This window comes from Colletotrichum phormii (assembly GCF_030913505.1).
Source record: "Colletotrichum phormii strain CBS 102054 chromosome Unknown BDP81scaffold_8, whole genome shotgun sequence".
Classification (NCBI taxonomy): domain Eukaryota; kingdom Fungi; phylum Ascomycota; class Sordariomycetes; order Glomerellales; family Glomerellaceae; genus Colletotrichum; species Colletotrichum phormii.
In genome coordinates this window covers 520,826-544,411 of record NW_026851450.1, presented here as the reverse complement: position 1 = coordinate 544,411, position 23,586 = coordinate 520,826, and the positions used below count along the sequence as shown (strand labels likewise).

The following is a 23,586-nucleotide window of genomic DNA, read 5'->3' as shown; positions in this document are numbered from 1 at the left end:
TTTGAGCGGGTTACACAACTATTGATTCCTAAAAAACGGTGCGCCATGTAATAGCAGACTTGATTCAATGAAACATCCAGTTTGAAGTCGTTCAGACTTGTCCGCGCTGTTCGTATCCTGTGATATGCTTCAAGTTTTCCTAGATAGCACGAGATCTCAAGCAGCCAGTTTACCTCCGTCCAAGATCCTTCTCGCCGACGCCTTCACCGCGTCCATCGCCACAAGATACAAACTCGGTCCAACACTGATCCTAGCGACACCAATCTCGCGTAGCTCCTTCGTCGACAACGAGTCCGGGCGCTCTCCAAGCTTAACAGCTACCCGTCTACCGAGTTCCTTCACAAGCACTCTGACCTACGAAGCCCGAAGCCCCCGTCCCGAACCGCCCCAGAAGAACACAGTCGTCGCACCAGCATCCAGGTACGCCCGGCCCCGCTTCACGGCCTCCGCCAGCGCACCCTCGTCATCGTCCGCATAGTACGGCTCGAGGCGGAACACATCGCACCGGGCATTGAGAACAAAGTCGGAACATCCCGCCTCGCGAGCTGCCTCCAAGGCGCTTTTGAGGCGAGCGACTTGCGTTTCTATGCTGTAAAGGGACCCGTCGATGCCCTTCTCGAACCCGGCTGACGGGATGCTGTCTTCAATATTGGCCCCGCTGGCGCCGAGCGTCACCACCTCCGTCACGACCTCGTCGACCAGGTCTCCGTAGCCGTCTTGGAGGTCGACGGAGAGGGGGAGGCCGGCGGCTTTGGCGGCGGGCGCGAGTTGGCCAATTGCGGCCATGTTCTGCTCCAGCTCGAGGTCCTCATCTTTGACGCCCACTGTTGCTGCGATCGCCCATGACGCGGTTGCGATGGCTTTTACAGGCTTAGAATCGGCGGTGTTTAAGGAGATGATCGCGTTGAGGGAGGCAACGTCCCAAACATTGGTGAAGATGACGGGCGATGCGGGGACGTGCAGCTGCTTCAGCTCTTGGGCGAGTTCGTTGCTCATGTTGGGCGTTTGATGTCTTGGTCGGTGATCGCGTTTACGTATGGATAATGGGAGTAGTACTTAGTAAATGTAAAGTTTTGATGTGACGTTCATTCTGAACTTAAGGATGACTCCTAGAGGGGTTCATTCAGATGGCCCCAACGCGCTAGTGACAAACGAAGGGCGTCGTGCCGACTTACATCGACCCTCTCCCGATGCAAGCCGCGCCTGGATCCGATGTCGCAGCTAGGTCTTGCTTGGGAAATCACAATGGCTTTGACATTGCCGATTCTTCTGTATACTTAACGCCCTCGCCATCTTCTCCGTGGGAGCAATTCCTCGCTACGAAATTCGGTGGGGGTAGGAGCACTGGGACTAAGGGTTAATGGGTTGGCAAGCAAGCCCACGTTGTCGATTTAGCACCAACTCCAGTTGGTAGCCCGAACGCTATGCAGTTTCTTCGATCAAACCTTTATCCAGAATCAATATCAATCTCCGTGTGATTTCATCTGTTTACTTCAACGTATGTGCGAACTTGAGAGAGCGTGATTGGCCAATTGCAAAGGACTGAGTTAGCAGACCTAGGTATTACCGCAGGACACCTGGAGTTTTGGGGTGGACCATCCTGCAGGACAATGCTCTTTTGCGGGCACTTGGAGGAAACATGGGTTAGAGATCGTCGAGGAGAAATACACGGCGTATCCGTGGCACTGTCCAAGCTATAAAACTAAGGAACATATAAGTTTGATCTAGGATTTCAACTCCCAGACTTCAATATAATCAGACCTTATCATTAATGTAACCGATTGGTAATATATCCGCGGATTTATCTAAGCCTGACCCTAGTGCTGTGCTTACGCATTGGTGCTGGTTCGAACTTGAACCTAAGATCTCAGCTGAATCCTTACTCTAACGTCAGCTTCTTAAATATCTGCGCTACTCTGCTGGTCTCCAACTTTGCGCGCTGGATATGGACCATCACTAATCGCTTGCGCATACTACTGCACGTATTGATTCAGCCATTGGCAGATCATTTTGATCAGCCACAGTGGACCTAACCACCATGCAAAGCGGTGTTCCGCGTCTTCATGCACGGTCTCAGTAAGGCGACAACTCCGGAGCTAACGGAAATCCCATGCAAGAGGAAGGAAGTTTGTAAGCCAGCTCATCAATCCAAACATCAGTTCTGAGCATGCAATCAGCCCTGCTGGCATCAATCATACCATCTCCGGCCTGTCTCAGCCACTGATTCAGAAAAGAATGTTGCACAACTTTGGCGTAGACGAGAGACCGGATCCGGCAGCCAAGCTACAGCCAGAAGAGGTTTGGTATTTAACTGCAATAAATCCCGTACCATTCACGACACCATGATACCGTTCCCTTCATCACACTCAGACTTCGCTATATTTCGCCCGAAGAGACAAACTATTGAAGCAAATATGCGGGCTTTTATTGCAACATCAATTCTCTATATTGCTCTCGCTATAGGCCAGAGTCTACCCTCTCGCATCGTGTACCAATTTCCTCAACAGCCCAACTGGATCGAAAACATCGCCGTCCGCAAAAATGGCAACCTCGTCCTGACTATGCTCACTTCTCCCGAAATCTTTCAAGTCGCCAAGCCGTGGGAAAAGTCGCCATCAACAGACCTCGTCCATCGGTTCTCGGGCTTTGATGGCCTTCTCGGCATCACTGAGACCTGCCCCGATACCTTCGTGGTGGTGGGCGGCAACTTTTCTGGCATCGGTGTGAGCGTTCCCGGTAGCTTCTCGGCGTGGGAGGTCAATGTCGCCGATAAGAAGACCACGGTAAACAAGATTGTCAACGTCCCAGAGGCGGCGTTCTTGAATGGTGTAGTCGCCCTACCTTGGGACCGTAACATCGTCCTCATTGCCGAATCAGCGCTTGGCAAAGTGTACAGACTCGATGTCAAAGCCAAGAAATACGATGTCGTCTTAGGCGGTCAATATCTCGAGCCTACAGCCGAAGCAGTGCCGCCAATTGGAGTCAACGGTGTGCAAATTCGCGGAGATTTCTTGTACTGGAGCCATAGCTCCCTGAGAAAGGTCTTCCGGGTCAAACTCGATCGCGCGGGTAGAGTTGCGGCAAAGACCACCATCGACCAGATTACCAACGTCAACACTACGGCTATTTTCCTCGACGACTTCACTTTTGACAAGAAGGGCGGTATCTGGGCCGTGACCAACATTGACGGCAAGCTTCTCTACGTCACTCCGGAGGGGAAGAGCACCGTCGCGGCTGGCTCAGAGACGGAACTGACTGTTGCTGGAGATACTGCAGCTGCCTTTGGTCGGAACATCAAGGACAAGGGGATCTTGTATGTTGGTACTGGAGGATCTCTTGCGAGGCCGGTCAATGGAACGATCACAGAGCCCGGAAAGATAGTGGCTTTCGACACGCACGGCTATGGTCGATAAGAAACAGATCCAACAACCCTTCGTTTTCTTGAGATTGTCCTAGATTACCTGGGCGTCTACAAAGTATTTTCGGATGCATGAAACCAACTTTCAAGCATCATAATCACAAATCTGATAGAGTCATATTACTGCCTTGCCTGCAACAATATTTGATAGCAAAGAACATGTATCTGGTCCAGAATCGTGTGACTTCCTAGACCCAGCGTGCTGTCGTATTGCGTCCCATCGCTATTGAATTCCCAACATGATCAACCATTCCTCCATCTCAGATTCCTCAAGAACATAGGGCCGCTTGAACCGAGACTCAAAGACGTCTTCGACTCTTCCAGAAGCCGGAGACTTTGCTTGTGCTCCCGAATCCACAGAACATGGGTTATCACCACTTCCGTACAAAAGCTCTTGCACCTCTTGATCGATACTGATTGCGCGACCAGGAAGCGCAAGTATCTCAAAGTTCCTGATGACGAGACGCGTACAAGCCACTTGGCCCATCTCAGCTCGTCATGGATGCCGAATAGCAAGGTCCTGTAAGAGCCGATGTTCCGCATGAACCTCAGAAGCCAAGTTCAACAGATCGGATCGTGGCTGGAAGTGCTTTGAGGAAGTCGAGTAGGTGGTCTTGTTTTACTAGGAATCGAGACCGCCGAAAATGTCTGAGCCGAGTCCACACCTCGATAGCAAACATGAACTGCAGAGGAACGAAGTCATTAACCGGCCGGTCGCCTTGTTCAAGGATAAATACTCGATAATGTCATCATCATCTGTCCTAACGTTGTGAATAGAAATTGAGTTCCTTGTGGGCGATCATCTATCGTTGCGAATATTTGTGTCTGATCAACTCTGGCGCTAGTTTGAAAATGATAAACCAAGAAAGATCGCTACTGGCATTGATTCTGGTATACCCATCGATGCCTGGAATACTGATCAAGGAACAAAAATGCCATTCCATATCAACACAGCTCACCTTACAGAATGATTCGGAGCACAGCGCTTAGTCAAAGTCTACACATCGTCTGGCGAGAACTGCTACCATGGAAACCCAACCAAAAGCTGAAATAGATTCAGAAGTAAAGTAATTTCTAGAATCCTAGAAAACCCTATTTTGGTAAATGTCGTACAAAAACGAATCCGTAATTGCCGGCCAGCAATTACGCCTTATTTACCACAGTAAACCAATTGCTTAAGTCTTGGGTCCTCTCTGTCAGCCGAGACTGGATACATCACTGTTTCCGCCACGTCACGCCCAAGTAGCATGTGGTTTTCGATATATCTTGCCGCATACGTCTCACTGTGTCCCAATGGCTTGACATGTTAGTGAGAACCCTTTAAATGTCCTGACTTGCCAGGTTTTGAATTCTAATTTTATCCATTCATTGATATCAGTTGATCCTGCCCAAAGAAGAAAGATTCGGGTTCATCAGCTACTTCAATCAACCAAGTAGTATGGATAGGCTGTATCCCGTTCCAGCCTATCTTCTCCGTCGCAAGTCAACCTGTGGGATTTAGGACTTCCTAGTGCTTACAACTGGGATTCATCAATAGCGGTAGAAATCGCATCCGTCTGATATTATATCCGCGCTATGCTGACACTTGGGCCAATGCCAAAGTGCGAGAACCTCCAACCCGAAAGCGAATTCTAATCTGGATTTCGGCAATTCCGCTGGCCCTGTCCATGTACGGTTCCCCCACGATTCCCCACCGGCTCGTGGCGATCATTCCGTCCGTTCAGCACGTGCTTCATCCGACTTGAGGCTCGTTACTTTGATAAACCAGCAAGCGTCGAAGTCCCGAGATAGTAATACTACAGATTACACTCTTATTGTAGTGATCGAGGTGTACGGCACTCGAGATGATTACAGATAATGATGGTATTTGAGAGTAGACTTAGATATATATACGCAACTTGCCTTCGTAGCGATCGGACGCCGTTGCATTCAACGGCCAGTACCTAGAGTGTAATAGGTATTGTGCGAATTATATGAAGTCGATCTTGGATCTAGTGCTCTCTACACCACGCGGGCTCCTGGAACTTGAAGAGAGGCCCAAGATAAGCCTCGGGCATCACGAGACCACCGTTCATCCAGTCACAAAGAGTGCCCCATGACTTATCGTTGTCACAGTTAGTGAACTGCTTGTTAGCCGTCCTAGACTTAGTGACGGTGTCTTGATCAACGTAGTCCCACTCGCAAAAGCCGTGCGATGCCAGGCAAGTCACCTTGGTCTTTCCATCGAAGCTCGGGTCCTTACCCTGGCAATCCTCGACTTTGAAGATTTCGCTCAGGTTGGCCCAACTCTTGTCGTGAATCTTGTTGAGGACATCGACATAGTCGTTCTTCCAGTCCTTCGGGTTGTGCAGCGCGTACGAGTCACCCGTATCCGGATCGATCCAGAATTGGTAGCAGTTGCCCGCGGGTCCAAGGCCTGGGCATGAGACGGCACCGTTAGTGTCGGGTGCGTAGTCGAGGGCATTGACGCCAGTCGAGCGAGTGGACACGATGCCGTTGGCCTTGAGAGACAGAGAGAGGATGTAGAGTTGCAGATCGTGGTAGAGCTCGGTGGACTGGAGGTTCAAGCTGGTCACGGCACGCTGGCTGAAGCCACCGGGCTCAGTCGCGGCCAAGAACAGGGTACTGTTGCCCTGAAGCTCCTTCAAGGCGTCTTCGAGGCTGCCCTGGTAGTCGATGATAAGCTGAGCGAGGCTGCTGCCGATTTCGCCCAGCGTGATGAAGCGTGAGTTGGAAGAGCCTGCTACTGAGGACATGAAGAAGGAGCTCATTCCTGTGACAACTGCCATGCCCGTGGCGACTCCTGCCAGGAGAGGATTGGCGAAAGCGCCAACGGCGGCCATCCAAAAGCCACCAGAGATTGAAGTCCACAACAAGTTGCTCGGAACTTGAGGATCGGTAGACGGGGAGACGGTAGCAACGATGTCCCCGATCGTATCAGCAGCGAGGGTGTGGCCATTCCAAAGAGCCTCTGAGAACTGGTTGAAGAACTGGGAGATGGCGTAGATATTCCAAAGAGTGTAGAATTGTTGCGGCGAAGAGTAAGCGGCATCGACACCAGCAGTCTCAAAAGCTGCACACGTATCACGAGTGAGCGCGTTGCAAGTTCGGCCACCGTAGCCATTGAAAGCCAGGAAACACTGGGCAAATCCGAGGTTGTCGCAGTCAGCCTTGGTGCCGTTCTCAGCCAGCCATTTTGTGATATAGTCCGACACGTTTAACTGAGCCCAGCACTCGGGCTTGAGACCTGTCTCTGACCCGGGAGAGCAGTCAATGGCGCGGATGGCGATGGCGGTTTCCGGAGATGAGGCAAGCACAGCGGTTCTCAAAAGCCCGATGGAGAGGATCAGCCGAGTCGCCATTGTTGATAGCAACTACTTGAAGTTGGAAAAGGACAAAAGAGTGTGTAGCTGAGTCGAGCTTGATGTCTTGAATCACCAAAAGTTTCTGGAACACAGCCGGGAACTCCCTAAACTATGTACTCAATCGCATTGTGCAATCGAGAGACTAAATCGCATTAGGTGAGTCCAGCTATTACCGTATCTACAGAGAGATCGGACTTTGCTGATGTTGACTCAGGACCATCATCAAAAATGCGGTAGATCTCCTTACTCAGCGTGTAGTCGAAGACCGATCGGCACTTTCAGCGCGTTTTTTATATGAAGGAGCAGAATTAACTTTGTTTAGAGTGCCTTGACCACCCACACCCCGATACAAGTATGGGGCTGAACTAGGTCATTGACTCAAAGCATCACCGCCATCATTCCGGCACCACCGAGAACGACATCAACTGGTTTATGTTCTGGGTAAAATGCCCGATCGGCTGTTGTCGTCTTTGAGGAAGGTAAGTGAATTCTATAATGTGATTCAATGCTATCGTTCGACATGAGTTTTCGGCATATGGTCTAGAAGAAATTGTTTATTCTCGCTACGTGTTATTTACTGGCTTCCATTCAAAGTTTGTCACACAGAATCGAGGAATTCATATCGATACGGTAAGCTATATGCCGGTGAAACACCTGACCTGAAAGGCTGAAAGACAAATCAAGCTTGGATATTTTATGTGGCGCTAGGGGTCGGCTCAGCAGATATGTCGTTATCAGCTGATCCCGGCGGATCAAAGACAGCATACGAGGAAGAACACGAGACAATTTACTTGTCAGTTGAATTGTGATAGAATTTACATGGAACTAGCTTGGCCAGCTTGTCAATTCTTCCTGTCGGAACTGCCTTCAGCCCTCGATGTCCCCATGTACGGAGTACGTCCCGATGTCAGACTGTCAGTTGAGGCCAAGGCTGTGAGAACCTCGGGATCGCAACCATCATATTAGCCCCGGAAAAACGCAATTCCCTTCAAACTCTATGTCGTGGGCTGAGTTTTTCTAGAGGGCAATTCCATAGCAGGTGGAGATTGATAACCCTCAGTGATGGGATCACTCCTCGCAGCCTGCCGGGCAAGTACTTCCCTTTCATGCTGAACCCAAGCAGACGAGAGACACCAGTAAGATGCGCAGCAGTCTCTCGCGTCTGTGCCTTTGATACCGTAGCGTTTTCGGATCTCGAATCGCTTCTTCATGACATACCTGCAAGGCATTGTCAGTTGCTTGAAGATGGAGAGTCATTACGCTTGTTTCAAGCGACGTACATCCAACCAAACCCAGTTCCATAGGTCACTCCCATCATCACTATGCAATCGCGATTGTTATGCCTGTAGCTTTCCATCGAAGGCTCTTTCATACGATGGGAAGTCTGGCCGAGTACTTCCGAAATCTGTCAGCATGAGACTACCCGTCACGGTGGAAGGTTGGCATACAAAGACATGGCACGAAAGTACTCAGAATGCAAAGCTCGCAGTACGCACAGCATCCACACAAGCCGTGATGCCAGTCATCCTTTTGGATAAGCTCGCCCTCTTCGTGCCTGCTGAGATTGTCATGGCCTTTGATTTGCTGGGCGCCGTCGTCTCTTGGAGGCTGGGAATGAGGCATTCGTGCCCGACGTTTGAACGCTAGAAGCAGAGCTAGAGATGAAATGCAAAAAGAGAAAGTGGATGAATGTAAGATGAAAGAAGCTTAATCCGGGATTCGGCAATGCAGGTATCAACTCAATTCAAATCGATGTCCACGCGTCCTTGGCGTTTGCTCTTGGTAGTACCATTTGCCCCTTCAAAAGACTCGGAGCGATGATGTCGGGAGTCAAGGCAGTGCCATGTCTCGCCAAGTAAACGGCACGTCGTTACCGGATATTCTGCCTCAGCAGTCTTGGCCTGCATGGATGGCATTGGCCTCTGTGAAGCGACGTAATGCCCAGTGGAGTTTTTGGCCTAATTGAGCGTCAGCCATTTGATCCCTGAGCGGCGCTCCTCCGAATCCTATCACCCAATCGATGAGACCGAGTTGTGAGTTTATCACAGCTGAGAGACATTCTGCGTGAAAGCTTCCTAAATCACTACCTCAGTACCAAGTGAGTTGTCCCGATGAAGAAGAATCACATATTCCAGGGAATGTCAACTTTTCACTAACTAATAGTGCTACACATGACTGCAGATACAGGAATGCAAATGTAGTGTTCCCGTACGCTCATGAGCTAACCGAACTGCTCGTACACCTGGAAATATCACAATTGACGCGATATTGGCTCTTGGTAAAGCTTTTCTCAAACTCAAAACTATGAAGTGTACTATCTACAGGAAGATTATGTGCTGCTTCGGCGAGATACTCGTGGCATCGGAATAAGCCCTGTCTCGAAAGAGGTGTAGTTTGCCTCTTACCACGGCCACCACCAAGGGTTAGACCGCTTCACAACCCAAACACCACGCTCAATAGTGTTGATGACGATGTAGCCACTCTTGAAGTAGGGGTAATGGCTCCAAGTACCGGTGTAGTTGTTAGCTCCTCCACCAGGCTCATTGTCATCCTCCGGGAAGATGTCAAAGTAGGCAATCTCCTTGACGTTCTTGGCTGTGGGATCCCATCGAATGGAGGAGATGTCCAGGATTCGAAGGCCAGCACCGTAATTGCTCTGATACGCCAGACCACGGTGGATGAATTGGTTGTGATCGACACTGCGGACGGTGCCCTTGAAGATGCCAGAGTTTTTGGGCCTCTCGAGGGATCTGATATCCCAAAAGTAAGTCACGGGGAAACCGTCAGCCGCCGGGCCAGTCTTGTTTCGCTCGTCAATCTCGTCGTCCAGCACCAGAAAGTCTTGCCAGTTGGGATCAATGACCCAGCCCTGGTGAGTGTAGGTGGCGCCTTCGTATGTGGTGCGAGAGATAATGTTGGTGCTGTTCTTCTGGGTCACATCGTAGCTTGAAGGCTGGTCAGAAAACAGGATAGATCAAAGTCAACACTCGAGCACTCACATAGTCAAGGTATCTTCGTTGTAGCCGTAGCAGATGTCGCGACCCCAGTACTTGGCATCAGGTCCGCGATACACGATGCACTGCGCGTCATGGACATAACCGTCGCCAGCCGCGCATCCCAGGTAGAGGGGGTTGTTGATGTCGGAGAGATCAAGGAACTGCAGCCCAGAGTCACAGGGCAGGTTGCGACGCGGCTGGGCACCGACAGCAACAGCATATCCCTTCTCTTCGTTGACGACGACGTTGTGGCTGCGCCCGAGGGGCAGAGCTTCGGTCCAGTGCGCTGTCAGATCCTTTTCGTTGGAGAAGACGACGGGATTCTTGGGGTCGATGTCGAAGAGCTGAAGTGGTGTTAATCTGTGACTCACTCAATTGCTTTGGACGTGATGACCAGCAGGTTCACACACCTTGCGCAAGTCAAAGAACTGGATTCCATGACCCGGTGCCTCGCTACCGACCACAAGGTAGTTCTTGTAAGCTTTGATCTCACGCCATCTGCTAGGCTCTGAGAAATAGGGCAATTTGCCGAGATAGATGAGCTTGCCCTGCTTCGAGATTTCGGCAAAGGCGGTACCGTCGAGCTGTCCGATCGCGGAGAACTCTCGACCATTGGGTGCCGTCCATCCCCACGATCCAGAACCTCTACCGGTTGAGTTGCCAAACGCTGCATGAGGTTGAAAGTCATAGAGGTCGAGCTGTTATTGGTAAGCCAAATGCCACTCAATCAGAGAATGCAAAATGTAGATTAATCCCATTCTCAACTAACTTACATCCTTGCATCGGAATGTCTGAAGGGGGTCGCCCTTGACGAGCTCTACCTTGCCATCCTTGCATGCGAGGTAGTCTTTGACGCGGCCCGTCCATTGAGTCGAATCGAACTTTCCTTCTGTCTCGGCTTGTTCCCATTGGGCCTGGGTTTGTCAGACTTCATCATGCTTGAAGTCAAAGGGCCTGACCTACGATCTTGTGCTCCATGCTCTCTTGATGAGCTGCACCGGTGTCATACCAGGCTGACAACTCGGCACTGGGCTCCAGCTCTCTGGCAACAGAAACGCCGGAAAAGGCGCCAATGGCGAGAAGTAACGCGTTGGACTTCATCTTGGGGGACAATACACTGCCAACACGACTGGAGAGAAAAGTCCCGCCGCAGAGATGTAAGTGTCAGATGTAGTCAAGGGCGAAATATTTCCTTCGCAAGTGGAAGGACTGTCGTCAGCATTTTATAATACTTACAACGTGGTCCAGCCTCTGGTCTTTCAAGCTAAGCAACGCCATGTTACCCGGATGTCATAAATGTCCCAGGAAATGAATTTCACCGCTACGTGGTTGCAGGATACCTGCATTTCGCTCATTTTCTCAGCGGCCAACTTTCTGCACGATCTGCAGAAGCCAAGCCATGGCGAAAATGCCGTTCGAATAAGGCCATCGCTTAGCAGTCCGGGCCTCAGGTACCGGACGTGGACCCCTCTCCGGCGTTGGATGTTGTCAGACGGATAATCGATGAGCCTAGTCTTTTGGTATGGAATAGGCAGGTCGGAAAGATGTCGCAAATCCTTGGCACTATTTGTCAACGTCACCAAGGTCGCCTATCGCTGCAATGCTGAAGTTCTTCCGTTCGGTTTCGCCTATGCCTCTGCTATCCGACGAGCCATCTCTGCAACTCCGCATTGCCCGATACCCCATAGGCCGGGTAGCCTCGCCAAGACAGAGTACTGCAGGTGGCACTGGCACCATATAGAGAGCCATGTAACCGTCTTTAGGTCTGCTAGGGTGTTTTCTGTCCCATCTTCGGTTCCAGCACAACTCGCCTATCGGGAGATCGTAGTTGAGCGTTCAAGCATTGAATGCGCCAACGCAGAGGAAAATCCGAGTCAAGGTCAAAGTGACTACACAGCTGTCAAGTGGAGGGGGTCAGCTCTAAGTTATCTAATCCCGGTGGGATGCTAATATCAGAAGTGCGGTTCGTACCGATGTCGTGCCTAGGACTTTTGGGCCGATCAAGCCGATCATTCCATCGCTTTTAAGCTTGGATTTAGTGTTCCGAACTTTCCGCAACTAGCGATCCACTAGCCCATACCCCTTGAGGCAGGCGTGGAATTACCCAGCTTGGGAGAGCGTGCATGCACTTGTTGATGGTTGATGTTAGAGGTGTTTCTTGATTCTTTGGGGCTCAAAGCAACGTGACCAAAACCACAATTATGGAGCAATGAGATGTTTTTGTAGCAAGGGCAAGAGTGCTCGTAATCGGGGTCCGACTGTCCCTTCCGAAGTCGAGAGGTTGGGGTGGACTGCCATCAAAGCATAACCCCTCACTCACTTTTGTGCCTGAGTATGTTGAAGTTGTCGCTATTCAAAGCATATTACAACAAGCCATGAGCGGGGTCACCCAAGGATGAAAGGGGAAAGAACAATGGCCCTATGTCAACCGCGTCGGGAGCTTCTTACACCTCTGAACTCCATATTTCCGCCTCACAAGCTATGTTATAACCCAAGACCTAGGACCTTCAAATTCAGTCAGATTAAACACATGATTAGCTAGAATCCTTCCTCTTGATGGCGTTTCATATCTGGGTACCCGCGAGTTGCCACCCTGCCCCGAGGATTGCCGACTTCTCCGCAACCTCCACCACACCTACCGAGATCCAACATAGTCTGCTCTCTGAACAATCCTTGCATCCAACAAGGGCAGAGTGCCAGAGTGGTTAATGGGTATGACTCGAATTAAACTCGCAATCATATGGCTTCGGCCGCGTGAGTTCAAATCTCATCTCTGTCGTGAGGATATTCCTTTTGCTTTTGTGGTGGTTGAGCATCGAAGTTGAGGGCAGGACACAGCCCCGCACTTGCCAGTTTTTCTTAGTGAGCACTGAGCAGTGGATCCATCGGCCGGGCGATTGTGAAAGACATAAACAAAGTTATGCATTAGTGTTTGTTCCCCTCATGCTAAAGAACAGCCACCGAAACGGCTATCCAAGCCGCCAACGCGATACTCAAAGAGGCAATTGATTGCGCCGCGCCCTTCAGTTACAATTACTGTGCGCAAACTCAAAGAGGAGAAGACATAAAGCCTGTATTCTCCTTTTACAACTGGCAATCATTGAGGTTGGCGAGAAGGAATATCTATCTAGCAGTCCGCAAGGTTTTCCAACTAGAGACTCAGGCTATGACCAGCAACTACCACTCGCCCCTTCCTCAAAATGCCCGTTAAACTACGCCCCGCTACCCCGGCGGACGGCCCGGCCCTCGCGTCCATCTACCTCTCCGCCTTCCACGACAACCCGGTAGCCTTGACGAGCTTCCCAGCAACGTCTGAAGTCCGCGAGTTTCTCGCCAAATCTTTTGCGGAAGAGATAAGTGATCATCGATTCCAATGGCTCATCATCACTGACCCAGACTTTGAGGACCCCGACCTACCCATCGTCTGCGCAAAGTGGGTTCGCCCGGCAGGACCCAACGAGCCAAACATTGAGCCGCCGCCTCCTGTGGATGTCTGGCCAAAAGAGGGTAATCCAGAGTTCGCGAGCCACTTCTTTGGCTCCATTGGTCGGAAACACGCCGAGATCATGGGCGAGGTCAGACACTGGTACCTGGAGCTTCTCATTTGTCGGACAGAGCATCAGGGGAAAGGCGCAGCCAGCCCACTCCTCAGATGGGGCGTCGAGAAGGCCGATGAGCAAGGAAGGTTGGCTTTCCTAGAGTCTATGCCTCTGGCGAAGGGAATCTACGAAAAGTATGGGTTTCAATCATTATGCCGCCTACAGTTTACGACACCTAGCTATGGCGATGTGACACAAGACTTCATGCTTCGAAAAGTCAAGGCAGCGAAAGACCATGAGTTGGTGTTGAAGAAGTTCAACGCATCGTCATGACGGCGTGGCTGAGCAAAGGAACTCAATGAGTCTGGGCTATGACATATCCGCACGCATCGCACGTTTGGCAGCTGGCCAAGGTAGACGACAAGATGACATATTGAGAGGTAGTCTCAGAATGCACACTCTAAAAGATCAGACTAAGTTGATATTCATCATCCCTCATAGCACCAAAGAGTCATATCAAGATGAATTCGTGAGTGAGCTCCTAAGAAATCATTTCTAATTCGATTGAAGTCCTCTTTGTGCGAGTCTGCTAGCATGTCAGAAGAACCACACAACGGCCGGTTCTCGACGCCATAATAGACCCAGTTCACAGAGGCACACCAGATGCCAACCCCTCAGCCAGCGCCAGCAGATTCGAGACAGTTCCGACACTGGCTGGCTCCCGGGTAAAGCTCTCGTTATACCCCCACTGCGTGATATAGAAGCTATGCACACCCTGCGCGACAATGGCATTGATATCCGCCTGGAGAGTCGCCACAGAAGCAGGCTGATAAGGCTCCCAGTCATCGTAAAAGTCGTGCACGAGGACAGCAGACTTGACCCTCTGCGCCACATCCGTCGGCAGCGAGCTCAACGACGCGGTCGTGAACGGTGTGTACGTATTTCTTGGACACCGGTCCTGCGGTGCATTGGGATCAGCCGTGTAGCACGTTTCCAACGACAAGATAGCATCGGCCACGGTGTAGAGCGAGGAGCTGGCGGGGTTGACGGCGACACCCGGGTTCAGAACCACCACGCCCGTAGCGGACTTGGCATAGTTGGTGACATCGGTGTAGTACTGAAGTTGGGCAGGAGCCGTGTTGACCTCATCAAAAAAGATACCGTCCATGTGAATATCCCAAGAGTTGCCGTCCCAGCTGTTGGTTATGTCCCAGGCGGCGTAGGTGTCGACCCCCTGCTTGACGATGGCGATATCCTGGGGCTGGGCTTGCACTGTACCGAGGGTAGAGATGTAGCCCAGGGTCACAGTGTTGGGACGGTTGTTGATCTGGCCGATCCACTGAGCCCAGTCAATCTTGATACCGGCCTCTGAAGCGAAGGGAGGGCCGCTGTTGGGGTTGATGATGACGTTAAAGGTCAGATCCGGATGGGCGTCGATGGCCGCAATAGCTGCTTGCCAGTCCACGGTGCCATCGTAAGGCTTTTGCGAATCGTTGATTGGGTAGATATAGAGCGGCAGCAGTATATCGACCGCGGCCGCTGCTGTACCCAAAAGGCTTGCGATTGATGGAAGAAGCTTCATCATGTTGATTATTGTTTAAGATGTAACGGTTGGAGTTGATAGTCAAAGTCAACTAGTTCTGGTTAACGACGAATTTTAGTCGACCCTTCTTATACGCAAGGTCGGTCCTGCCAAGTCGGCAAGGGACAAGGCGAACCAGACTGGTGCACCGGTGAGCTGCCCCAGTCTCTCCATCCCTCGCCTAGTTGTCTAAGACTTTCGACTTGGCATACGCGATGGTGAACATGTCACAAGAATACCAGACCGGTCTGGATGAGAAACAGGGGTCAAAATGTCTCCGTTTTCAATTCCTCAATGTCATTGTACAACATAAAAGTGCAAAGAAACGGGTGGGATCTTGACATGATGACGATCCAAACTCGGAAGGCCCCCAGTTCTGTGATCTCGGACTCTAGGCAGCAGGCTGACAAAAGTCGTTTGAAGAATATGGCTCGGTATAGCAGGATGTGCACCCTGATTCGGCAGGTCCCGCCAGCCTAGGATCAATACTTACAGCGCTAACTTGTCTGAGTTGTGCCATCCACTTCAGTCTGACATATCGGCTGACGAGGCGTGATTTTGCTTGCCGCCTTTCCGTAGAGATTCTGTACACCATATTCTTGCGTATGGTACTAGGTACTCGTAGATGGTATTTCTGAGATCTCGAGTCGCGCTTCCATTGAAAAATTCCCATTATTTTCTCAGTTGCTTGCTTTAAGCGCGGCCATACCCTACTTGCCATGTTTGGGCGATTAGGCGAGTAAGGTAAATTACACTCCAAAGGCGAGAGTGCGTGGCACATCGCCGGCAGGAAGAAATGCAAAGCTTTCCTCAATTCCAGGGCAATAAAGAGAGAGAGCATTGAACAGAAGAGATCGTCGGATCGAATACATACTTACGATTCTTTTGAGCTCAATGACATGTTTACTAGGCATGCATGTGAGTACCTATTAATACCTACATATACCCACGAGACTTCATGTTGCCTCCGGTAAGCTAATTTCAGGACGTAGAAGACAATAGCTACATCACTGGGTATCAGTATGTAAGTGAAAGGAATTCCGGAGCGAAATGCGATTTTGACCGGCGTGGAACCGCCTTTACTACTGACATGACGTACCTAGTTAGTTGATGTGGTTGATGCCGCCGACTCTTGAATCATTTTCAAGTCGTCCCCACGAGAGGCCCCTATTGCACGCGCCGGAAAGAGGTCAAGCTTGGTTCACGTGCCTTCAAGCAAAAGTCAGCTTCGTATCCGTACCATGACAGATATCATCAACTCAATCTACTTCACCCAGCCTATCAGACCCTTCAATGTTTGCTCTTGCACCCGGTAGGTTGGAGCTAAGGACCCCGACATCAGCGGGATGATACGGCAGCATGGTGCTTAGCTCCTCCGTAGAATACGCTTACTACCGGACCGTCGGGGATCATAGGGCCCGAAATCTGCGGGTGCCCTCTCCGCAACTTTCGCAAAAAGTTGCCGGTGTTGCTGCGAACTCCGCCACGTCCAACGTTACGAGACCCACGATTCATGGATGATTTGGGGGTGCTCAAACTGAGATTGCAAATCGGATTTTGACCACTGCTGTCTTTGATAACCTTTTATCGTGACGCAGCATTTGCTGTGTTTCGGAACTTGAACGGGTCTCTAGGTGGGATCTCCGGGGGGTCAAATGGGTTTTGCCCGGCGCATCGAAGGGCCCTGGCTTTGATCATCATGCATGGTAGCCCACCACTGTCCCTCGGGTTTGCTCTGCAAGACACGTTTTCCGTGCAACTGCACTGAAGTCTCCGAGGTATTCGCCGAGTCCGCCTCTACAGCTGACGCATCGGCGGACTCAATACGACCGCAAGTGGTCGACTTGTTGACGGAGTAGTCCGGCAGCTGGATTCACTCCGCGTTATTTCGATGCCCGGGATGGAACGGGGATGGAAATGCCAGTTCGTTCCTTCACTTGTTCCACGCTGCGAACCAGTTCAGTCCTTGTTGACATGGGACGGGAACAGGATCAGAGTTTGGCCCCAAGAGACCTAGTACTCAATCCTACGTCAATACAAGGTCCCTTACGATGAACAACCACCCGATGGACGCACCAGCACCCGGGGACCAAGGCGGACAATTCTAGAGGGCGGAGACCAGGCACCGTCTCGGTGGAGACGGCCTCTTGCGGTATATATCACCGGCCACCACGATCCCAAGGCCGTTTCCTTAGTCAATTTCGCAACATCCAAGAACACTTCATTCATAATGTCAAGCGGTCCATTCAAAGTCATCATCATTGGCGGTGGCCCCAGCGGTATCACCGCCGCACACGCGCTACACCACGCCGGAATCGACTTCGTCGTCCTCGAACGCAGGACAAACATCGTCGAGGATCTCGGCGCAAGTCTCGTCCTGGGCGCACAGAGCCTGCGCGTTTTCCACCAGTTTGGCATCCTCGAAAACCTTCTGGAAATTGGCGGCAAGCTGCACGAAAACAAGGGCTTCACTGTCGATGGATATAACTTCAAACATGCAGAGACACTAGCCATATTGAAAGCGCAGTAGGTTTCTCCCGTTTGTTCTTTCGTCCCGTTTTCGCGAACCCCTATTCCTCCCCACTTCCCATGTAAGCCAAATCGCGTGCCCGCTAACAAACTCTTCCTCATCCTCCAGCCACGGCGCAGAACCCGTTGCATTTCACAGAGCTCACCTCATCGAGGCCCTCTACGAAGGTCTGCCAGAAGCTGCCAAGGCGAAATATTTGACCGGCAAGAAGCTTGCCGGTATCGTCTCCACAGACGCGGGAGTGACCGTCACTTGCGAAGATGGCTCATCCTACAATGGCTCAGTTGTCATTGGCGCCGATGGCGTACACTCAGCGACGCGCCGACAGATGCGCAAACTCGCCGTTGCTGAGGACCCCTCGCGCGAAGAGACCTGGGACGCCGTGAAGCCCTTCAAGACGCTCTACCAATGCATGTGGGCCTCGTTCCCGCGCCCGACAGAGACCGGCCAAAGCTATGAGACGTCAGGAACCGACAGCTCCGTTATGTACATCACCGGCAAGGACAGAGGCTGGATTTTCTTGTACGAGAAGCTTCCCGAGACGACGACGGAGCGCATCTCTTTTACCGACGAGGAATTGGATGCGTTTGCTGGAAGATTCGCAGAATGGCCTATAACCGACACTCTCAAGGTGAAAGATGTTTACGAGGAGCGCTTCAATGCTGGCGGCGCAGGCCTGGAGGAGGGCCTATGTAAACACTGGAGTTGGAACGGGAGGCTCGTGCTTGTAGGCGACGCAGCCCACAAGTTCACGCCCAATGCCGGCTTAGGCTTCAATAACGGCGTGCAGGATGTGGTGGCGCTCTGCAACAGGCTGCAAAAGTTCGTCTCTGGGTCTGCGAACGAATCCGACAGCAAGACTCCCGACTTCCCCGCGCTGGAGGTTCAGTTCGAGGCGTATAGACAGGAGAGGCAAGAACGGGTGGAGCAGGATCTTGAACAGTCTGCACGTGTGACGAGGATGCACGCATGGGCTTCGACGTGGGACTGGATCATGCAGAGGTATGTCCTGTCGTGGGCTTTTGTTCAGCATCTCTTCATCGCCTACATCGTCTCGCCGAACGCGCAGAAGGCGGGAGTCTTGGACTTCATCTCAGCTTCGGAACCGTTCGAGGGCACCTACAAATGGCTGCACCCGTTGAAAGGAATCAAGAATGGAGGGTCTGTGTAGGAAAAGCAACACTACCTTTATTTTGTTCAGCATAGCGTGTTGGTCGACGGTCTATAGATTCGTGTAGCATTTCAGTCAGTTCCCCTCTTCATGACCTTGCTCAGCTAGGCACTGTTCAGAACCCCCAGGCGTTCTAATACCTGTTTCTGGGGCGTGTACCAAAGTTTTTGCTGTCAACTCAAACTACTCGATGTGGGCGGGGTATTTTGAACAGACTTCTTGTTGATGTAATCATGGCCACCTACAGTACATGTACCTAAGCCCCGAATATGGAGTCATTTCATCGTAGAGTCAACAATTGCTTCAGCCTAGATCATCTATGATTTTCGTCAGATCGTACCTTGAACCTCACGAGCGCTGACCGGATGGGTTTGAAGCGCGGTACAGCAATTCTCGAATCATGCACCTTGAGGCTTGCGATGCAATCAGCAGCGCCATCACTGTGTCGGGCGTATTCCCAGGTGAACATCGCTCGTAGTTACCACCTACATAAGTTAATCGCAAGCCCCTCACACTGGCATCGCGTAAGATCGTATGTGACCGTAACTATTTTATTCGAAGCTTCTTGTCCCATCGCTTCAAAAACCTTGCGAAAGACAGTGTGTTTCATTGTCCAAATCAAACCACAAACCAATCTTGGTATAGAGCATTACGTTCCCCTTAAACGTTATTATTTGGAGTGCAAGCGCGGGGAAGAGAGCTGAGAATCCGGGGGTGAGGACCGGCCGGCTGGTTCGGTCTTGAAGATCAGCACGATGAGCTGTGCCACAGCCACAGGCGTCGCCAAAGCACGGATGAACATGTGCTCGAGAGCTCTAAAGCTGCCAAGGGCCCTCAAGGCCTTCCAACATTGGCTTGCCCGGAGGTGGCTGTCAGCACCCTGCAGTCCAGGGTGGCCTTGGTATGCCCCCAAAGTTGGCCAGACTGCGTCATCTCACGCGCCGATTGCCCTGATGACTGGCTGGGAACCCAGGGCCATGGGCGCAAACCTGGTTTTGCAGCTTCCGCGTCCAATTAGCCGGCCGTGGCATGATGCTCTCCTCAAGAGTAGACATCATGATGGGCACTTATAATTATCAGCAGATGTCCCTTTGGGAATGTTCGTGGAAACGAATAACATTTAATATAGCTCAAGCTTCATCGCATCTTACATGGCCGTTGTGCACACTCAAGTGAAACCACCAGCACTCAAAACATCACACCGAGTCTCACTCATTCGAAGCGATGTATCTCACAAAAGCACTCACCCTCGCCCTCCTCAACACCCTAGTCTCCGCTCAGACAGTAATAACAATCACTGAAGCGCCCCCGGGTCCAACGGCAGAGCCACAGTGGACATCAGACAACACCTTCACTTCGGCCGTCCTCAATAACACAAACTTCTATCGCGGCGAGCACAATGCATCATCCGTGACTTGGAACGAAACGCTTGCCGACTTCGCGACAGACTACCTCGACGACATGTCGGGCGACAGCTGCGACTTTGAGCACTCGGGCGGTCCATATGGCGAGAACCTGGCCAAGGGATACCCCAACACGACCGCGAGCGTCGAAGCGTGGGGCGAGGAGCGCGATGACTACAACTTCAAAAAGGGCGAATTCGACGAGGACACTGGACACTTCACGCAACTGGTGTGGAAAGACACGACGGATGTCGGGTGCGGTCGCAAGCTGTGCGGTGACGGGCAGTGGTACCTCGTCTGCGAGTACTGGCCGAGGGGCAACGTCGTGGGCCAGTTTACAGAGGAAGTGCAAAGTCAAGAGTCGCTGGGTGTGCTGCGTATGAGCCCCAGTATCGTTCCGTGCCTGTTGGCTGTTGCTGGGAGTGTGACTGCATGGATCTTGTCTTGAGAGGCATTCATCGCCAGCGCTTATTCAAGTGAATGAAAAGCCCTTTTTAATGGTAATCTGACAATGAGTAAGGAGTCTCATTCTGCCCCTCCAATTGCACATTCCAGGCTTATTCGTGACGGTCTAAATCATTCATCCGAACCACTACCAAACTTCTTACACCCATTTGATAGCCATCTCACACCCGTCACATCGACTTATTCACTTCGACACACGAAACACATTCGGATGGACTTTTTCTTCACTCATTGAGGCTTGACCCATCTCAATGTCAATCCAACAGACTTTCCCCATCCCGGACCCGAAGTTCTTATAAGTATCGCGGAGAAAGGGAGAGGATCCGCGTCTCGCGAGATGCCCAAGACCCGACAAGGGATGCATATATTGCCCGTTGTTATCCGGCCTGCCTTCACCAAGTAACATTGAGTTGGTCTGATACTTGACTCCGGCTAGAGTCCCTCTCTGCCGGCGCTGTAGCAACTAATCTCCACAAATTCGAGTTAACCTCAAAATGGGTTGGACCGTGAACACCGTCCCTCCTCGTTCTTTGTGACCCCTTAATCATTATGTCATCCATCCAACCTGTCTAACAAATAACACCGCGTCAACGACTAGAAACCTTGTCATTAGCAATCGACTTCGTTTCTCGTGCGTAAACCGCCCATATATCAACCTCGAGCCCCGGGTACAATCTTCCTTCACGATCGCCTCATCGGTAGCTGGCATCCGCAGCCCAAAGCATTCAGGATGGGTCTGAATGTGGGGTTGCTTTTTCAAGCACTAGGCGCTCTTGCAGCGTTCTACGTTGCAAAATTTGTCTTGCGACTGGTTCACGTAAGATCGAGAGTGCGAGCCGTCTCGAAAGACCATGGAGTGGTAGGTAATCATGCTAGAGAGCCCACCCCGAGACTCATGCGCTTCGAGGATTTGCATTGATGAACCCAGTAACTGATGATACGCCACAGGACATTCTTCCGCACTCGTTCATCTTTGGCCATCTTTTGCTGGTGGGCAAATTGATGGCAACGCAGCCTCCGGGACTGAATGGCCAAGTTCTCCCTCTGCTGCTATTGAGGAAGTACCCGGAACTCTGCACGAAAGGTTTAGTCTACGTAGACACATGGCCAATAGGCCCGCCCATGATCGCCGTCTTCCACCCGAAGATAGCAGATCAATTCACCCAGGAACGTTCGCTGCCGAAACATTCAATGATGAAGGAGGAGTTTCACCCCCTAACCGGATGCAATGATCTTGTCAATATGGAAGGCCAGACGTGGAAGACATGGCGAGCTGTGTTTAACCCTGGATTCTCAGCTCGGAATATTCTCTCCCTGGTGCCTGCGATGGTCGAGGAAGCGCTAGTCCTTAAGAAGTCTTTCGAGACTTTAGCTGACTCCGGAGCCACTGTTGCTCTGGAAGATGATGTGATGAAGGCTACGGTGGACGTCATCGGCAGGGCGGTTCTGTGAGTCGCCCCTTTCGCTTTCAATACCTTTTTCGAGGCTCGATACAGGAAATTCGCTAGTATTGCAAGCTTGAATGATTGAGATGGACCTCAGCTGACCGAAATAACTAAGGGGTACGCGACTAAATGCACAAACAACAGACTCACCTGTATTCACGGCTCTGCAGAAGCAGATCGGCCTGCTGATACCTGACAATTCGCCCCCCAATTTTCTCAAGTCTATCAATCCCTTGAGGCCGTTTCAGATGCTTTACTACAACTACGTCATGAAGCGCGAGATTGTGCCGCACATCGAGCGACAGCTCAATGAAAACATCTTTGAAAAAAGTAATAGTAACGGCCCCAAAACCGTCAACAGTCTGGCAATAACTTCGTACATCAAAGAGATCTCCGCGTCTGGCTCTAAAGCTGAAGCGAAGCTCGACTCACAGTTCATCGACATCGCCGTTTCTCAGCTCAAGATCTTTCTGCTTGCAGGCCATGATACCACGGCTAGCGCCCTGTGTTTCGCTTGGTATCTCATGACCAAGTATCCTGCTATCCTTGAGAAGGTACGATCCGAGCATGATGAAGTCTTTGGAATCGATGCAACCGCTGCGGCATCCCGCATCATCGAGAATCCCGCTTTGCTAAACCAACTCTCTTACACAAACGCCGTGCTGAAAGAGACTCTTCGCCTCTATCCGCCCGTTGGAACCGTACGACAAGGAGCTCCTGATGTTTTCATTACCGCACCGGAGACAGGTGAGCGTTTCCCTACTGACGGGTTTATGATGTTCGTCGCTTCGCAGGCGATGCACCGATGGGAAGCGCTTTGGCCAGAACCCGATAAAGTTATCCCCGAGAGATGGCTGGTTAAGGACGGCGACCCTCTACACCCAGTGAAGAGCGCATTCCGACCATTCGAATTGGGTCCGAGGAATTGCATCGGTCAGGATTTGGCTTTCGTCGAGATGCGACTCATCCTAGCTTTGACGGTGAGAGAGCTCGAAGTTGTGCCACAATTTGCTGAGGATGCGCCAGAGGTTTTCGGGGAGAAAGGTTTCCAGTGGATGACGGGGACACAGATCACTGCTCATCCCAAAGAAGGAATGCCAGCTAAGATTGTAAGAAGGTAATTGGTCCTTGGTTCTGTTTGGAAACAGCTGGGAGGGGTGGACGATGCCAGTCTTTCAATGCTTCCATAAGTGTGTCTCTATCTGTAGGGAAAGGGCTGCGTTTGGTACTAAATGTAACTTGCATGTACTCACAGCCAATTCAAGACACAACCAACTTCTTAGAAAGTCTTCATACCTTATGATATCCAAGACGTGAGATTAAGCTCTGGTGGCAGAGACGTTCTTTGGGAATTTCCCTGTTGAGAAGAAACATCGCTAGTGCTGACGCTGGGCAACGATGTCTCTGTTCAGACAACTGCACTGGCGCGACTGGGATAGACGAGGCATCGTCCCTCTTTGAACCAATGGCGAATTGAATTTCATTTTAGATTTTACAAGCATTCTGCCTCCGAGAAAAAGGTATTGAATAGAAAGATACAGGTAGCTTTTGTCATTTTCTGTCGTATGCTTTCGTGCGATCAACTCGTTGGGCAGCGTTGACTCTTGAGCCGTTTGGTGGGGTCCTGTTCACGAACGTTCTCAACTCTCTCCACCCATAAATCACTGTGGCA

At 51.2% G+C, this 23,586-nt stretch overlaps 10 protein-coding genes and 1 non-coding gene across 11 annotated transcripts; 6 read left to right on the top strand and 5 right to left on the bottom strand.

Moving 5' to 3' along the window:
* Window positions 1-156: 156 nt before the first annotated feature.
* Window positions 157-1,123, bottom strand: BDP81DRAFT_480562 (phosphoenolpyruvate phosphomutase-domain-containing protein; the record flags this gene model as incomplete). The annotated part of the gene is made up of 2 exons (XM_060594932.1): window positions 359-1,123; window positions 157-325 (listed from the first exon to the last, which is right to left on the bottom strand). Exons 1-2 carry the CDS (start codon window positions 994-996, stop codon window positions 157-159), a joined length of 807 nt encoding a protein of 268 aa, XP_060446212.1. The 5' UTR covers window positions 997-1,123.
* Window positions 1,124-2,176: 1,053 nt separating this feature from the next.
* Window positions 2,177-3,594, top strand: BDP81DRAFT_425557 (uncharacterized protein). The gene has a single exon (XM_060590231.1). It carries the CDS (start codon window positions 2,343-2,345, stop codon window positions 3,411-3,413), a length of 1,071 nt encoding a protein of 356 aa, XP_060446211.1. The 5' UTR covers window positions 2,177-2,342; the 3' UTR covers window positions 3,414-3,594.
* Window positions 3,595-5,409: 1,815 nt separating this feature from the next.
* BDP81DRAFT_448730 (uncharacterized protein) lies at window positions 5,410-6,780 on the bottom strand (the record flags this gene model as incomplete). Its single annotated transcript, XM_060592327.1, has 1 exon — window positions 5,410-6,780. One exon carries the CDS (start codon window positions 6,778-6,780, stop codon window positions 5,410-5,412), a length of 1,371 nt encoding a protein of 456 aa, XP_060446210.1.
* Window positions 6,781-7,552: 772 nt separating this feature from the next.
* BDP81DRAFT_425556 (PLAC8 family-domain-containing protein) lies at window positions 7,553-8,592 on the bottom strand. The gene is made up of 3 exons (XM_060590230.1): window positions 8,232-8,592; window positions 8,064-8,178; window positions 7,553-8,001 (listed from the first exon to the last, which is right to left on the bottom strand). Exons 1-3 carry the CDS (start codon window positions 8,404-8,406, stop codon window positions 7,779-7,781), a joined length of 513 nt encoding a protein of 170 aa, XP_060446209.1. The 5' UTR covers window positions 8,407-8,592; the 3' UTR covers window positions 7,553-7,778.
* A 592-nt stretch (window positions 8,593-9,184) lies between these two features.
* BDP81DRAFT_317297 (uncharacterized protein) lies at window positions 9,185-10,880 on the bottom strand (the record flags this gene model as incomplete). Its single annotated transcript, XM_060584248.1, has 5 exons — window positions 9,185-9,728; window positions 9,783-10,123; window positions 10,190-10,477; window positions 10,553-10,693; window positions 10,743-10,880. 5 exons carry the CDS (start codon window positions 10,878-10,880, stop codon window positions 9,185-9,187), a joined length of 1,452 nt encoding a protein of 483 aa, XP_060446208.1.
* A 1,586-nt stretch (window positions 10,881-12,466) lies between these two features.
* On the top strand, window positions 12,467-12,558 carry BDP81DRAFT_t156. Its single transcript has one exon. It is a non-coding gene; the product is annotated as a tRNA-Ser (tRNA).
* A 421-nt stretch (window positions 12,559-12,979) lies between these two features.
* On the top strand, window positions 12,980-13,651 carry BDP81DRAFT_393304 (acetyltransferase; the record flags this gene model as incomplete). Its single annotated transcript, XM_060587815.1, has 1 exon — window positions 12,980-13,651. One exon carries the CDS (start codon window positions 12,980-12,982, stop codon window positions 13,649-13,651), a length of 672 nt encoding a protein of 223 aa, XP_060446207.1.
* Window positions 13,652-13,964: 313 nt separating this feature from the next.
* Window positions 13,965-14,903, bottom strand: BDP81DRAFT_448727 (Spherulation-specific family 4-domain-containing protein; the record flags this gene model as incomplete). Its single annotated transcript, XM_060592326.1, has 1 exon — window positions 13,965-14,903. One exon carries the CDS (start codon window positions 14,901-14,903, stop codon window positions 13,965-13,967), a length of 939 nt encoding a protein of 312 aa, XP_060446206.1.
* A 2,227-nt stretch (window positions 14,904-17,130) lies between these two features.
* BDP81DRAFT_317792 (FAD binding domain-containing protein) lies at window positions 17,131-18,601 on the top strand (the record flags this gene model as incomplete). Its single annotated transcript, XM_060584292.1, has 2 exons — window positions 17,131-17,426; window positions 17,539-18,601. 2 exons carry the CDS (start codon window positions 17,131-17,133, stop codon window positions 18,599-18,601), a joined length of 1,359 nt encoding a protein of 452 aa, XP_060446205.1.
* A 1,224-nt stretch (window positions 18,602-19,825) lies between these two features.
* On the top strand, window positions 19,826-20,452 carry BDP81DRAFT_317831 (CAP domain-containing protein; the record flags this gene model as incomplete). Its single annotated transcript, XM_060584293.1, has 1 exon — window positions 19,826-20,452. The coding sequence occupies one exon, from the start codon at window positions 19,826-19,828 to the stop codon at window positions 20,450-20,452; it is 627 nt and encodes a 208-aa protein (XP_060446204.1).
* A 626-nt stretch (window positions 20,453-21,078) lies between these two features.
* BDP81DRAFT_346843 (cytochrome P450) lies at window positions 21,079-23,197 on the top strand. The gene is made up of 3 exons (XM_060586124.1): window positions 21,079-21,328; window positions 21,418-21,917; window positions 22,030-23,197. Exons 1-3 carry the CDS (start codon window positions 21,200-21,202, stop codon window positions 23,033-23,035), a joined length of 1,635 nt encoding a protein of 544 aa, XP_060446203.1. The 5' UTR covers window positions 21,079-21,199; the 3' UTR covers window positions 23,036-23,197.
* Window positions 23,198-23,586: the final 389 nt, after the last annotated feature.